This window comes from Chenopodium quinoa, unplaced genomic scaffold, assembly GCF_001683475.1.
Source record: "Chenopodium quinoa cultivar QQ74 unplaced genomic scaffold, ASM168347v1, whole genome shotgun sequence".
Taxonomy (NCBI): Eukaryota; Viridiplantae; Streptophyta; class Magnoliopsida; order Caryophyllales; family Amaranthaceae; genus Chenopodium; species Chenopodium quinoa.
Genome location: NW_018744633.1, coordinates 7,293,717 through 7,309,565, shown reverse-complemented (window position 1 = coordinate 7,309,565; position 15,849 = coordinate 7,293,717). Strand labels below are relative to the sequence as shown.

General features: G+C 32.3%; 2 protein-coding genes across 2 annotated transcripts; both read right to left on the bottom strand.

Moving 5' to 3' along the window:
- Positions 1-200: 200 nt before the first annotated feature.
- LOC110701410 lies at positions 201-5,005 on the bottom strand. The gene is made up of 2 exons (XM_021879065.1): positions 4,668-5,005; positions 201-627 (listed from the first exon to the last, which is right to left on the bottom strand). Exons 1-2 carry the CDS (start codon positions 4,817-4,819, stop codon positions 552-554), a joined length of 228 nt encoding a protein of 75 aa, XP_021734757.1. The 5' UTR covers positions 4,820-5,005; the 3' UTR covers positions 201-551.
- A 1,578-nt stretch (positions 5,006-6,583) lies between these two features.
- On the bottom strand, positions 6,584-9,546 carry LOC110701533 (GDSL esterase/lipase At5g33370-like). The gene is made up of 5 exons (XM_021879167.1): positions 9,162-9,546; positions 8,939-9,066; positions 7,966-8,208; positions 7,187-7,439; positions 6,584-7,085 (listed from the first exon to the last, which is right to left on the bottom strand). Exons 1-5 carry the CDS (start codon positions 9,403-9,405, stop codon positions 6,853-6,855), a joined length of 1,101 nt encoding a protein of 366 aa, XP_021734859.1. The 5' UTR covers positions 9,406-9,546; the 3' UTR covers positions 6,584-6,852.
- Positions 9,547-15,849: the final 6,303 nt, after the last annotated feature.

Here is a 15,849-nt window from a genome sequence, read left to right as displayed (position 1 = left end):
ATTTAATCAATACATAGCAAAACTTCTTACAAATCAACAAATAAAAATGCTTTGCAAAATGAATTATATTTCTTGCACCATAAACCTTGTTCTTATTTACTCGTATTTCTTTGTTATTACTTGCTCGTAGTTCTTAATATATTATGAGTTTACCAAAAGCTATTAAATTGCTAGTCAAAATTGAATTTATTACGAGTATATATCATAAGCGTTTAGAAGATATCAAATTTATTAAGATCACAAAATTAATCAAGCGATCACGCAATGCAACTATTGTCTCCATCGACAAAAATGTTTTACAAAACCATAAGTCAACGCACAAGGACTGCATAATGAGAATAATGTAAGCCATATTCATGTTCTTCATCACATCAACAGCAAAACTAAACCTAAGATAACCTCATAAGAATTAGCTTGTTCATGAGAGCTAAAGCACAAAATTATCTCTTCCATGTACATACGATAAAATCTACGAATTACTGTTTACATCTCTTCAATCTTCATACTATTCTGTTGACCCGTATGTAGCCTGAACTATTTGCCAAAAACAACTACTTGTCTCCCTTTGTACTGTCCTTTTTATGAATATCTTTATCCAGCTCTTTGGGTTTTGCCTTCTCAGCAGACCTGAAAGAGGCAAATTAGTAAAATTCATTAAAACTGAAATGCTTAAACACAAGCTTCTGTATTGGTGTAAAGTAACTGAAAAAAAACAGTAACTCCATATAAATGCATCTGGGCAAAGATAATCACTTGTTAATATATTACCAGTACATCGTACAGATATTGGTTTTTTACACCCTATACAAGCCTCAACCCATCACAAGCAACAATATAATTGAATTTTCTCCACATGTCTGATTTCATCTTGTGTGCCTACAATTTAAAGTCCACATAGAAAACCTAAAAATCTCATGCTACAGCTAGTGACTAAGGTAGATCCATCATAAGTGAAGTGGAGAATGAGTGATAGTTAGGGCAAATTCCTCACTTTTATCACACAACCATATGAAGTTGACTAGAGAAGAGGGGGTAGATCGTACATGTTATACAATTTTCATTCCCATATCCTGAAATATACTTTTTTTAATGGCCAAGTCTAGCTCGATATCTTTGACTTGGTGCCCCTGCCTTTTGAAAAAAGTGGAACCAAATTGAATTAAGCTTGATAATTTATGAGGTCTATCTCCACTCCCAGTCTCCCACACCTAATAACCTCAATTTGTAAAAGTAATATAATTCACCACTAGGGATGTCAGTGGAGCAGATCAAGTAGGAGACCTCCCCATCCTCATCCACCCCAATACACACCATCCTCATCCTATATTCACATCTATATATTAAAAAATTATATACTTTTATACTATTTTATAAAAAAAATTATGCAAAATAAAATAGTAAATATAATACTTTGTAATACATTCATATTATAAGCAAAAAAGTGTGTAATATTAACAATGTTTTTTTTAAGAAAATTGTAACCTACATTAATTATGTAGGATTGTGTATTTGGGAAGTGGGGATTAGGTGGGGATGGATATCTAGTGGGGGTGGGCAAGGATGATTTTAGAATTGTACCCGCCGAGGCAGGAATGGGATGAATTTTGGACCCGTTGGTCGTCGCGGGGATGAGATGAAAATTTTAGGTGGAGATGGGGATGAGAAGGCCAACATCCGCCTCGTCCCGCCCCATGGACATCTCATTCACCACCATATGTGAGCAAAGCAATATCAACCTTAATAAAAGACAATGACATAAATGGATTATATTAAATTGTCAAGTACAATCACAAAAACAAATTTCCAATATCATTTAACAAAAAAACAATAAACCAGCCTTAAAGTCCGCCAATGGCCGAAAGAAGTAGTAAATAAATCAAAAATCAATATATATCCACTTAATTCTACATGATAACTAACTAAATAAATCATAAACCCCACACAAAATGAGCCCAATGGGTAACAGAGGAAAGATTATTACAGTATTTTTTTTTAATGATTTCTATCAATATTGGCAGTCATATATAGGGAGAAAAAGTCGGTAATTCTTGTATAAATTTGAAATATGTAGAAAAACAACAACAAAATACAATCCTGTACTTGGTGAATTTAGATAATTGCAGTTTGCGTTTTCCACAAAGGGTGGTCAAACCACATCTTGTAATGCTTGCATGGTGTTTTCAACGGTGGTAGCCACCATAGTAGTAAAACAGCTTAAAAAAATTTATTCTCAAATATGTTAAAGAAAAAATTGAAAGATTAAAACTACAAAAAATTAATTTCTTTCTGAAACACAAAATTAAATTTTTTTTTTTTAATTAGACAAAAATCCTTTAGTTTTCTTGTCTAAATTACCTCTAGAAGCAACCATTTGGAAACAAGAAAATAATCAAGTAAACACATACCAAGAATGGTATAAGATCACAAATCACATTCACAAAATCATAAGCTTAAGTAACAAAATCCAACAACTGCAAATTTACAAGTAGTGGTTCTTGTGTGAATAAATAAGGGCATTTGACTTAATTTGCTATTTTACTTCTTATAGCCTATTTATAGTGCTCCATGACTCCCTCAAATTTGTCAAGCTAAGTGTGCTACAATTGTAGGCTAAGCAGGAGAAAGATTGCTCACAAGTGTTTTCAAAGTATGCTTCGATTACTTGAACAGAGAATATAACTTGAAGATGTTGGCTCATATGTACAAATGATCTAAGGAGCCTATTTATAGTGCTCCATCCTTCTTAAAAGGTTTCTCTATATTCTTCCTAACCTCATCAAATAGAAGGTTCTAGACTACCTTCTAGAGTATTCCCACCTCCAAAGGATCTACATACAAGGAGGTTCTACGCACATGCTAGAATGTACAAGAGAAGCCCTGGACATTCTAAATCATTACACTACTTATGTACATACATAGAAGAACCTGGAAACCTTCTACTATGTACAAGATCTTCTTTGAATATTCTAGAGTCATCCCCTCTAGAACCTCCAAGAGATGTTTGGAACCTTTTAGAACTCTCCCGCATTTTCAGACTCCTTGCTGCCAAGCCCATATTTCGGGACCTCATCTTGGAAAACAGACACTTCCATGATGATCCTTGGCCCAAAATATGGTGGACCCTTGAATTTGAGCCTAAAGCCCATTTGCCCCTCCAAATGGCTCATTATTGTGATACTGTCAAATGGGTGCTCATTAGAAACACAATGCCATAACAAAATAAAGCTCTACAACAAGAAGTGTGTTGTTGGGCACTAATTGCAAGCCCCCTAGCCACGATTATGCCTTATTCCCTAGTGACCTATTTGACGCCCATCCTTGGTGTGAGAGGTGACCCATAACAGTAAACCAACAATCTATACTACCACATGAGATAAAGACCCGACTAAAACCGATTCATTTCATTGGTTAGAATATTTCAACCTAATCAAATCTCCTTGCCTCAAACACAAGATCCCATCCTCTTTTAGCCTCCTCACCAATAGTGCACAAAACTACCTAAGATTTCTCAATACCTATTCTCTAATTTTTGACTCAACGTTAATACTTAATAGAATTTTACACTTAAAAAGAGCACCAATTCAATAATTCCCTTCAGAGTGGTTTCATTTCCTAATTTTTACACAAAGCATACCCTAGATGACTATTTTAAACTCCTCAACAAAGGTTTTTCAATAAAGTTTCCCCTGACTTCTTTGATAATAGCCTATGACCTATATATTACAATTATTCTTCATTAATTGATTATAATTCTCAGTTTTGCTTTCCTCTTAAGCCCACAAGGTTTGGTTTCACATACTGTCACAATTAGCTCAACATCGTAACATTCACCATAGTATTCACAACAACCTGATAAGTAGTAAACTCTCGAGTCAATAGTTTATACTAACACATGGTTTAAAGACCCCACTCAAATTGATCATTTAATTTGTTCAGTGGCTAAAAATAAAATCTAAAGTAGCAAACCTGGATAAATCCTTGAACTTATAAGTTATAATGGAGTACAGGAGTAGCATATTTCAACATAGTCAATCTTCTTTACCTCATATGCAAAAACTCACCCCCTATTAAACTCCTCAACAACAGCACAAAATTGCCTCAAACTTCCTAATTTCTATTCTGTATTCCCTACTATTGAGATTCTCCCTTTAGCCTCACCGAGTTACTGTAACTGCCTCTATTACTTGGACTTGGGAACTCATATCAGATATGTTTACATGTCCAAGAGTCTAACTCAACTTCTCCATGAAAAATCTCCATAATAAGGGTCGAAGTTCCATACCCATGTCAAAATGTCAAGGATCTCATCAAACACGTATACTTCAGGTAATCGAAGAATCCGAATAACATAACCCACTATTTGTAGTTTTGTACTATAATTTAACATCTGGGTGTTGCTTAAAAAAAAACATCAAAAATCATGATTGACCCATAAACAACTTCCTGTTGTACCCTCATGATCAAAACAATAACCCAAATTCACAATCAACCCTCAAAACCCAAAACCCAAATTTCATCGAATAGCAAATAGCAGTCGCACTTCACAAACAATCAACAAAACCCATCAAACAATAAAATCATAAAATGACAATAATGTATTCAAATGTTGCAAAAATAACAAACACCCATAATCAAAATTAAAGAGAGGGAGTAAAAAGGAGATATACTTGGAAGCAGCAGAAGATTCTTCTTCAAGCCAATTACGAATGTGACGAACATTGCGACGGAAAACAGCAGCAGATTGTCTAACGTCGCTTTTGGCAAGAAGAATAACAGCACCAACAGCTGCTACTGTCACTACAAAATTCGTCAACCCCATCTTCCTTTTCTTTCTTTTACCCTCTTTCTCTCTCCTCTAAAGATTGAATTTTTTTTAAAAAAAAAAAAAAAAAATTGTGCGATTTCTTGTTAAGAATCACAAGAACCTAGCTCCTCTCCTCTCTGTATGTTGAGGTCTTTCATTCTTCTCCAAGAAAGGGATTTTAATTTTTTTTTTTTTTTTTTTTTTTTTTTTTGGGACCAAATGGCTGAATTGGGCTTGCATTTTTGTGGGTTTTTCAGTTTTTGCCTATATCAAACCCAAAGTAAAAGTCTTACAAAACTTTTGTCAATTGTTTAAATTTCTAAAAAAAACAAAAAAAACGAAGTACAATTTTTTTTTGGAAAAACCGACTAACAAGTAATTTAACCATCTTGATAAAATAAATTACGCCCCATAGATTATTTAAAAAGTTTAAAATGACAAGAGGACAACTCGTCTATAAAACTTTGTGCAAAGATATTCAAAAGGTTTACTTAGATCATTTGCCGAAAGACTAATCACTTAATTGATGGAGTATATAAATTTGACTTTCATTGATCAATATGTACTTATGAAGGGTAGTGCATTATGCAAAATTGTCTAAGAACCATGAAGGGCATGAACAAGCTCTCATCACTTATGCATTATACGAAGTATAAGACTTCTTAGCTTGACAAACCATATTCCTTTTGGCATATTCAATACGGAGTAAAAAACAAGGAACAAATTTTCTGTAATTTCTTCTTAATTAGCATAAAGTAACTGACTAATTTGACTAGCTGGTATGCAAATAGCCAGAGGGGGACCTTTCACTGGGACCATTCGGAGCCAGGCCCCCGTAAATTATTGTAATTAATTAGTTAATAAACTTAAATAATCTATATATACTTATTAAATATCGGGACATAGTGATTAGTTTTGAGCAAAAGGTAAAATATTTAAATCCTAACCCCTCTACTATTTTTTGCCAAGATCCGCCACTGCAAATAGCAGCTACCCACCACATATTACTTTCTTCTGCATTAGCCTCAAGAGTCTAAAATCCAACTCTGTTACAAAAGGTTTTAAGTTTTTAACTAATGATCTATCGATGAGCACTGTTAGGCACCCGGAATAGTGTAGCTAGGCAATACAAGATTACAAGGTGGTGATTCGATAGACTTTTTTACTATACAACTAGCTCCGGCAAATTAGTATAGAAGATGGACCATTCTTTCACCTTAATTGGAGTATTACCATAAGAGAAAAAGATGATGGAAATAGAGTTGCTAATAGTAATACATTGCTTAAACTAGAACACCTCTTAAATGAGGTTTTGCTAATAGAATAGGACTTTAACTCGATAATTAGCTTTAATTAATTGTGACAATTGTTGATTAGTTTAAATAGCTGGAACCTGGAGGCTTGAGCTATATATGCATGAGCTGCAGTTAATTATGAGTCACCTACTCTATATGAGACTAACCCTCAATAATTCACTTTTCATGCCAGTTTTTTCTAGAATAAAAATAATCTTTTTCAGCTTAATTACTTCGTAATTAATTTATTGTCGCAGTCATATAGGTTACTCAGATTGCAATTAACTTGCTAAATAATCAAGACAAGCTGATTTGATATGTACAAACCATAGCTCTATCTACCATTCGTGTGCTTGTAACCATGCATGAAGGGTTGATTTAACATTTGTGTTGCATTATAAATTGCTATTTTGCCATGCATAATTTATTAACATTCAATTCTAGCTATAAAATCAAAGAGAACAAATTCAAAAAGGAGTTTGAGTTGATTTTCTTGAACATAACAATCCATCTATTACTTATTAGGTTACACCATCTTCAAACAGTTCTAGTCTTCTCCATTTAAAAAACTCCTCTTAGCCCCCCTAAACACAACTAGGCCAACATGCAATCTTACAAATTACTCATCACTACTAACCTTAAACTCTGTAACAACTTAGAAATCCATGGCATGCATAACTTAACAAGGACTACCTATTTCTCCCTAGAAAAGTAAATGGATACTACGATTCGATATATAGGCTTATCACTTCATCAAACTCTAGAATCTAGCTCCATTATAGTACTGAGGTTCATGGGGTGCATGTAGTCTGTGTTGCCACTCAAAATCTGCTCAACGATCAACCTATTCGCCCTCTCTGTTGGGTGAAAGGCATCCCAAAACGCGTATGCATCCCTATTTGGACATAAATTTGACATCACTGAGCAAATTCCTAGTCCATTGTATGGTCCTTGTCCACAACATGCCACCTTTGATGTCACAAACCCTACATAAGAACAAGAAATGTTACTCCTACTTGAGAGGCCTTATATTATATATCTCCCCTGAATTTTTTTAATATATTTGGCGTAATATATATATATTTACCATATGATTGAGGGCTTTCAATGAAATCCATGTGCATTTTAAATGCATTAGCAGCAACAAACACATTCGAGCCAGCTTTGTTGTTAAGTTTACTGATCATATCAACAAGTCGAGGATTGAACAAAGTAGCTGCCCTTTGTGGCTCCTCTGCACAATTTCCATTTCTGCCTCTTTGTGCTATCTCTGATGGTACACACCCTAGTGGTCCAGTCCCCGTTACTAGGACTCTTCGAGCTCCCAAATCGTACAATTTCTGCAATCAAATTAATTCCAAGTAATTAAGCATGTAATTATGTAAACCTATACAAAGCATATGCTTCCATTCTGCATCGAACTTTGTATGTGTGCTTATAGAAGAAATCATCAACCGGTTCGTGTAGGGTAGGCTTGCTAGCTAGCATAGGTATGGAGAAATTAACCAGAATTGAGTGTGAAAAAAAATAGCTAATAAAATTTTTACTTTACAGAGTAACATATAACAAAAATAGTTCATTAAAAACATCACATTAAAGTACTAATTCTTAAAATGGATCTATCAACAACTATAATAATAAAGTCATAAATGTAAACAACAAAAGGTTCAACATGGATGCATAAAATGCCTAGTGGTAACAAAGTCTGTGACCTTAACAAAAGGCATATATTTGGTAATCTTGCTTTAATTTATGTTGCACTTATGTTTTCATGTGACAGCATAGTACTGCAATTTGCAGGTAAATGTAACAAATAAAATTGTGTTACACTAGTTTATATAAGATAAAAATAAGATTAGTTTTCACCTCAAGAATCCTGCTATACTCTTGAATGAGAAAATCAACATAAGCAGGGAGTGTGAACTGGGTAGATCTAACTGAGAAAGGCACCAAGTAGTAGTTGTTAACGAAATCATTGCCTCCGAGGGTGATCAGTACCAGAGCTCGGTTTACTAGCTGTTGAGCTCCGGCTTCTCCGATTAAGGCACTCACTCTTTGTTGGTATTGTCGGAAATAATCTAGCTGCCTGTAGATTCTGATGATGTTCAGCTGAAAAAAAATATTACAGTATCAGTCCTTTTTTTCGAGTACATACTTCAGTCATTGTCTAACAGGAAAATCTAAGGGAATTTTTCGTTATGATCAGATCACTGCAAGTACTTTTCTAACTAGTAAACATGCTACATTATGAGCCAGTAAGAAGTACTGTGATTTTTGTACGGAAGATCTATGCAATTTTCCAATGTACTGTAGTATAATCAAAGTATTGTACATTCATTGAGATGTAGGAAATCTAGGAATTAATGAACTACTTTTATCATACATTATTGTATAGACTATATAATGTAGTACATTCCTGCTGTATTAGAATGACAGGTGAGAAACATGCAGCAAGATTTGGTAGGTTTATTTTGAGTTTCATTTAGCTTAGGTTAGAGAGACTTAAAAGTCTACAAAATGTTCAATAATTGAAGAGCAAAGGCTACAAATATACTAATCCATGCAGTAAGCCAAAAATAGAAAGTTGTCACACTCGAAATTGGACCATGTAAAAGCAAGGCAGTACTTCTAACTTGGATGCTTATTTTCATCATTTTGTACTTACCACATTGTCAGTGAAATTAACCATACATGCTCATATTTACACAAATAAAGCTTTATTTTGTGTCATATAATCCTACCATGTAAAACAATCAGTAGTTTCATATCGCGTTAAGGTCTACTAACAAAGAAATTGCAAAAACAACACGAATGTGAGATAAATTTGGTTGATTCTTACAAACTGAATTCCGGTGTCATTAAGGATTCCAATACCAGCTGAAGCAAAATTAGCTCCAACTAGTAGCCTCTGCCCCGTTAGCTCGGGACTCAAGTATGGCAATGTAGGTTGTGAACCAAGTCTTTCACCTAATCATAAGAAGTAAAAAAAACACACATTAGCCTAACACATAAGACTTAAGCATAACAATATAACATGCAACATAAATATTGTGAAACTTAACTGATGATATCAGGGATGTTAAGTCCATTGGAGAACCTCCCAGTGGCACGATGTGTAGGGTAGTCGATACCATAGGGAGGAGAATCAGCGCGAGCAGTGGTGGCAAGGAAGTTATTGTTACCACTATCGACGAGTGAGTCACCAAACACGAAGAAAGCTCGAGGACCATTCTGACCAACAGCAGAGGAAAACAGGAATGAAAGTAATAATGTAAAAAACAGGAATATAGCTAATGTAGTTTCCATTATTATGTATCTTTAGTATTGACAGAAAATGAGCAGCTTTTTTAACACAAACAAGTACAAGATGAATGAATTGAACTGAAGTTTATGAATAGGAGTATATAAAGGCCTTAAGAAACTAGAAAGTGAGTTTGATGATATTAATTGCAATTTCCCCTCTACTTTCACGGTTGCACCTAAAGATCATAGAAAGTGGACCACCCGAAAATACTGTAATATTTTTAAGGAGGAGTTGACAAGAGGTTTGTAATTGTTTAAACCTTATAATTGTTGCTAATTAAAGGCTTAAATTTTAGGTGTACATGTTTATAAAACATACAATAATAATTTTTCTATCTAATCTAACCCTAGTTCTACCAATGAAATTTTATTGCATGCACGATGGCCTTGATTGTTATTTGCCTCGTTGTAAAGGCTGCTAGGCTTAATGCATGTGTTTATTTGTCAAGAAATTAACTTTATTGTATGCATGATAACTTTGATTTTTCCGGTGTATAAAAAGTGGGAAATGAATAAGATTTGATCTCGAATCTTGGACGACATCACTCATTCACTCTCTTAGACTTTAATCAAGTTATTTAATTAACGTCTGCTAATTAAAATTTGGCATTTAAGTACTACATATTTCTTGTGTAAGTTTTATTGATGATACCTCAATATAATTTAATACATGTCACTATACAAAAAGTTAGCATTTGAAAGATTACTTGTGATGTACAATATTTTGTTATAAAAAGATCAGAGATATTTAGTGGTAATATATTATTATTGAGGTATATCGAATGTATGGATATGATCATGCTATGATGCTCATCATATCTATTGATAAAATGGACGTCATTATTCCAAGCTAAATGTATACTTTGTATTAATATCAAAGAAAAAAAGCACAATAAAATGTCAAATTTATAAATTTATACTTAATAGAAAACACATACTACCTCCGTTCTTAAAAGTTCAACTCACTTACTATTCATATAATCAAAATAAAATAACTTTGATGACCACATGTTATGATTTATACAATCAAAATAAATTAACAAGATTGATCTTATTAGGTTCCTCTAATGATATTAATTACATAGCTGAAGTTATTAATGGTCACAGATGTTCATTAGAGACCGTACAAATGCAAAGTGAGTCAAACTTTCAGGAACGTAGGGAGTACTAAAAGTATTTTCGTTTTTAGGTCCAATTCAATCAAACATGACTAATTAATCATGGCCAACTATTCAACTACCTCCAGCAATATAGTATAGGATTATAGGAAGTTAGCTAGGGACCACACTTTGTTTTTACTTTTTGGATACCATAATAAGAACAGGGATGGTTGTGGTAGGATTGTTAGTAAATCATTGCCTAATTTGGAAAGTTTATTGAATATGTTTTGCTAAAAGAGTAGGACTTTAACTCAAATTTTGGCTTAATAAGTCAAAATAGCTGGAGCTATGAGCTGCAGTTTCTTCTCTTGAAAGGGTTATTGAATTTGGACTTGACCTACTTAATGCCCTTCATTTCAGTTTTGATTTTAAGCCAACTTTGTATTAACGTGGAACCTAATTAATCAACTAACCAAAGAGAAAAAATAAATACTTTTATGGTAAAATTGTATTGTGCATTGTTGTTCTCTACTGAGTAATATTTAGGCCAGCCAGGATTTGTTCTCTTCATCCGAAAAGACTAAAATAAAGTGTATGTACTATTCTAATTTATTAATATTTTTTATTTTTTGATCCAAATCTTTCTAATGCATGCAATAACTCTAGCCTAAAGTTTAAGAAAAAAATATTATAAGGTATGGAGTAAAATCTTGTTGTATTCGTTAGTCTCAAAGAGTAATATGCATTTAACCAAAAAAAAAAAGTAATATGCAAATATCGGTTTTATTTCATAATTATATTTAGTATTCAATAAAAGATACTACTTTCAATTTATTTTACTTGCAACACTTCTTATGTCACATTTGACATTTACTGTTTTTTTTATTACCTATATATATAATTTATAACGATACACTTGCTTTGATCCAACAATAGTATAGTACTCCATATAATTCCTAATCAGTAAAAAACAGATTAGTAGACAAACGGTTTTATTATATAAGGCTTTGATATGATATTTGATCTAGTATGATCATCTAATTAATTAAATGAGGTATAGATCAGAAATTTTTAAGAGAAGTTTTCATTTTCATACAATGTATAAGTTTCATTAAATTCTCAATGTTATTAAAAATGAAGAAAATTTGATCTTTAAATGCATTATTTGACACAAAAGATTTATAGATTCTAACTTCATCAACTTAATTTTAACACTTAAATTAATTTTATTTATTTATTATTATTTATTTATTTATTTTTACAAATAACACTTTCAAAACTTAGAATGCGCCTTTCTCTATGATTAGAAGATGAAGCATGAAATTATAAACATTTTTTTTTTTTGGAGTAATTTTAGTTTTCAATTGGCGGCCAATTAATTACTTACATAATATCTTTTCAAAAAAAATAAAATTACTTACATAATATAAAATTAAAGAAAGATAAAGAATAAAATTAAATCATAGCAATGAATGCACCATGAGATGATGAGAATCTAAGTAAATAGGGTAGGGTTGTTTTTCAGCTACTTCTCTTTAAACACCTCTTACATACTTTGATTATTTCTCACTCATTTGGTTTACTTCCAAACACCTTGCCTTTCTTCATTGATTTAACTTCGTCTTTTTTGCTGGATTATTGTCCTTTACATTACTACAAATTGCTTACTAGAGCATTTAACCTATCTAAGTGGGACTGTGGCTGATATATACAAAATTGGAAGCCTATATTATTATTATTCATATACGTCTTATTATATACTGTATATGTGTGTATATATATAATCTGTAAATCATCACCTTATCAACTTCTAAATATAGTAAATAAAATTTTAAATAATTCTTGGAACCCTTAGCTTGATGGTGCATGCCTTTAAGGCATTGACAATGGATTTTATTTTAAAATTATAAAATAATTTTAAAAAATCCATAAATCTATATTGTTATGGTGAAGATGTAAGAAATTGAGATAGTGAAAGGATGTATAATTGTTGTGTTTTAGCTCACCAATTATATAAACGACAACCCCCAATCAAATGTATGTATTACAATTATTAAAAATAAAAGTACTTTGATAAATTTTTGTACAATAAAGTATCATGATATCTTCTCGTGTGTCTATATAGAGTATATATGTAGCTTGTCCAGGTCCAATATCAACTTCTTGCCGGTTGATTTGAAAACTCGGATCAATACCTCAAGCTCTAAAGGAAAGTTCAATTTAGTTATCTATAAAGTCCCAGCACTTAGCTTGATCAGTACTTCTATAACATTTGAATTTTTAGAAAATGTCGAAATTAGGGGCAAAACTAACCTAAAAATCCATGTATACATAAATGAATTTTGATAAGTTTAGCAATAATCATATGAATTACTCCAAATAGATTTGAGAAGTAAAATTAATTTTGCAAATTTAAAATGTTCCTTATTTTATGTCAACTTCCTATGTCTAATGAACCAGTGATTTCAAAACTCAAGACCACAATTCACGATAGAATGTTTAGTTTACTAACCACCTAAACTCTTCTCATTTTCTTGTAAGAAAATTAAAATAATGGTTATTTTTAAAACTTAATTATGAATATATAGTTGCACAACTGCCAACCAAAAATATCAGCCTCCTTAACTTCCCATTGGTTTTATTCCCACCTTGGTTGAGCTGAGCATGCAATTAAGTAACTACCAAATTATACGTACCTTTGCTTTGTTCAAATAGGAAAAATACGTGATCTATTTATATGGCAATAAGCTACTGTAGTTTAGTATAAAAAACTAACAGATCATCTAAATTATGGTGTACGTATTGCTTCTAACATGTATCAAAAATGTATATGGAATAGTGATCGATTAATTTGACGTTACTCATTGGTGGGCATAGATTTATTTAATGCTCATTGGTTCGTTTAAAAATGTTTAACTCCCATTAGGTCACAATCTAATATCTAAATATTGAATTGAATTAAATTAGATAGACCAATTATACCCCAAACTAAAAAGCTATCATCTATGAAACCAATAAATAAACACAAATTTTTAAAAAAAACCCGGTGTTCATTAATTTAATGAATGGCGGAATTTTCGGACAAGCAACAACTGCCAATTTAGTGGGGGTTGGCACGTGCGTCATAATGATTGCCAAAATAAAGAAATAGAACTTTCTCTCTCCTCGATTTTCTCTCTTCATTCATTCACTATAGCTTTCTCTCTCCTCGTTTTTCTCTCTCTAAAAAGCAATTAACTGGCGATTTCGAGCGTGTTCTCTCTCCTCCATTGTTGATTTTCGAGCTTTTTCTCTCTTTTCTTTCACTTGTGAAGTTGTTATTTGCTGAATTCTGGTTCGTTTACTTATTTTTTTTTGAGATTTTTGTTAGTTTAAATTGTTTTTGTTCTTCGATTTTTAGGTTTTTTGATTTTGATTTTGTTTTCGTTTTTCGTAGTGTTTGTTTCAGCAATGGTGAAGAAGAAGATTACAAAGAAGGTTGTAGATGCTGAAGAAGGTGTGTTTATTTAAATTTTTCAACATTTTTTCAAATTCTCAATTGAATTTTCGCTTATATATGTCGAATTAGTAGTGCATGTTATTTTTTTATAGTTTTCTGTTGATTTTTTATGCATATTATGATAATTGAATTTTAATTTTGAAGTTATTATGTTTAATTTTGCTTTATTTTATTGTTCATTGTGATAATTGGTTCAAAATTTGTTATACATGTGTTGTGGTGTTGTTATATGTGAAACAAATTTTGCATGTTTGTTTTCAGAAGTTTTATTCATTGCTTATTATTCTTCAAATTTTGTATGTTAGGTTTTAGTTAGATTATGAGAATAGTATGCATATCTGCATTGTGTTTGTGTATATGTGTTTGAGTAACAGTAATATGTGCATTGTGCATTGTGTGTGAGTAATAGATATATATGTTATTTATATGCATGACAAAGGTTACTTTATGCTGTTAAAAGGGTCACTTTATGCTGTGAAAAGGGTAACTTTATGTTGTTAAAAGGGTCACGTTTTCATTTAAAAGGGTTACTTGTTGTAGTTTAAAGGGTGACTTTATGCTGTTAAAAGGGTCACTTTATATATTTAAAAGGGTCACTTTATGCTTGTTAAAGGGTTACTTTTTCAGTTAAAAGGGTTACTTGTTGTATTTTTAAGGGTGACTTTATGCAATTAAAAGGATCACTTTATTCATTTAAAAGGGTCACTTTTTGCATTTAAAAGGATTTTTATGCATATATTCTGAATTTTCCCATGAGTAATTTGTGAATTTGTAATTTATGGTTATTCTCTGTATTAATTAGATATAGGTGGTTCAATAGGTGGATATCGTTATAAATCGCCTTCAAGGGGAAAAACAATGGGTAAAGAGCCTGCTAAGGGCAAAACAGTACCTAAAAAGAGCAAGACAGTTCCTGAGAAGGACAAACCAGAGTCTAAAACTGTGAAGGCTAAAATTGTTCCTAAGAAGGCCAAAGCAGAGTCTCAGAAGGTTAAAGAAGCTCCTAAGAAGTCTAAAATTGTATCTAAGAAGGCCAAAACAGTAGCTGATTCTGAATTGCAAGTGGTTTCTGATTCTGATACTGTTGTGTAAGTATACATGTTTTTTGTTTTGCATTTTTTAATTATATATATCATGATTCTGATTCTGATATTGTTTAACTTATTTTTTTTATTATTATTTAGGGAAAAAAGACCCTTGATTGCAAGGTGCAGACCACACACATTGGAATTTATGTTGAGTACTTTTAGTCCTAATAAAAAAAAAAGCTGTTGAAGAAATAGGTTTTGGTGGTTTATTACATCTGAAATTGAAAACTTTGAATCGTCAAATGCTACATTGGCTTGTTGAACACTTTAATGGTGGTAGCTGCATGTTTACTATTGTTGCTGGTAAAGAGTTTGTAGTTACTAAAAATGATATATGCGATGTCTTTGGCTTGCCTATGAGTGAGGTTGCTGTTCCTGAACTTCAGAAGAATCCTGAAGAAGGTAGTGTAGATAAACGTATCATTCAGTCATGGAGACTTGATTATGGTCTTACTGAGAAGCAACCTCTGCATTTGTCAAAAGTGGAGTCTAGGATGGTTGATTTGGATGATGGTGGGGAAGAATTCAAGAGATGTTTTGTGCCTCATGCTATGTCTATCTTCTTAGCTCCTTCTACTAATAGGACTGTTTCATTGAAGTTGCTGAAGGCTGTTGAAGAAGTTGATGAAATCAAAACATTTGATTGGTGTTCATATGTTTTGAAAAAGTTAAAGAAGGCTGTTGTGAAGTATAAGAATGATGAAAATGCTCAAAATGTAAGTGGTTGTTTGCTAGCTTTGCAAATTATGTATTTTCATCG

Coding starts and splice junctions, on each gene's coding strand:
- LOC110701410 (XM_021879065.1), bottom strand. CDS start 4,819: ATGGGGTTGACGAATTTTGTAGTGACAGTAGCAGCTGTTGGTGCTGTT. Junction 628..4,667: donor GAATCTTCTGCTGCTTCCAA/GTATATCTCCTT, acceptor TGCCTCTTTCAG/GTCTGCTGAGAAGGCAAAAC.
- LOC110701533 (XM_021879167.1), bottom strand. CDS start 9,405: ATGGAAACTACATTAGCTATATTCCTGTTTTTTACATTATTACTTTCA. Junction 7,440..7,965: donor AGTATAGCAGGATTCTTGAG/GTGAAAACTAAT, acceptor ATTTGATTGCAG/AAATTGTACGATTTGGGAGC. Junction 7,086..7,186: donor TGAAAGCCCTCAATCATATG/GTAAATATATAT, acceptor GTTCTTATGTAG/GGTTTGTGACATCAAAGGTG.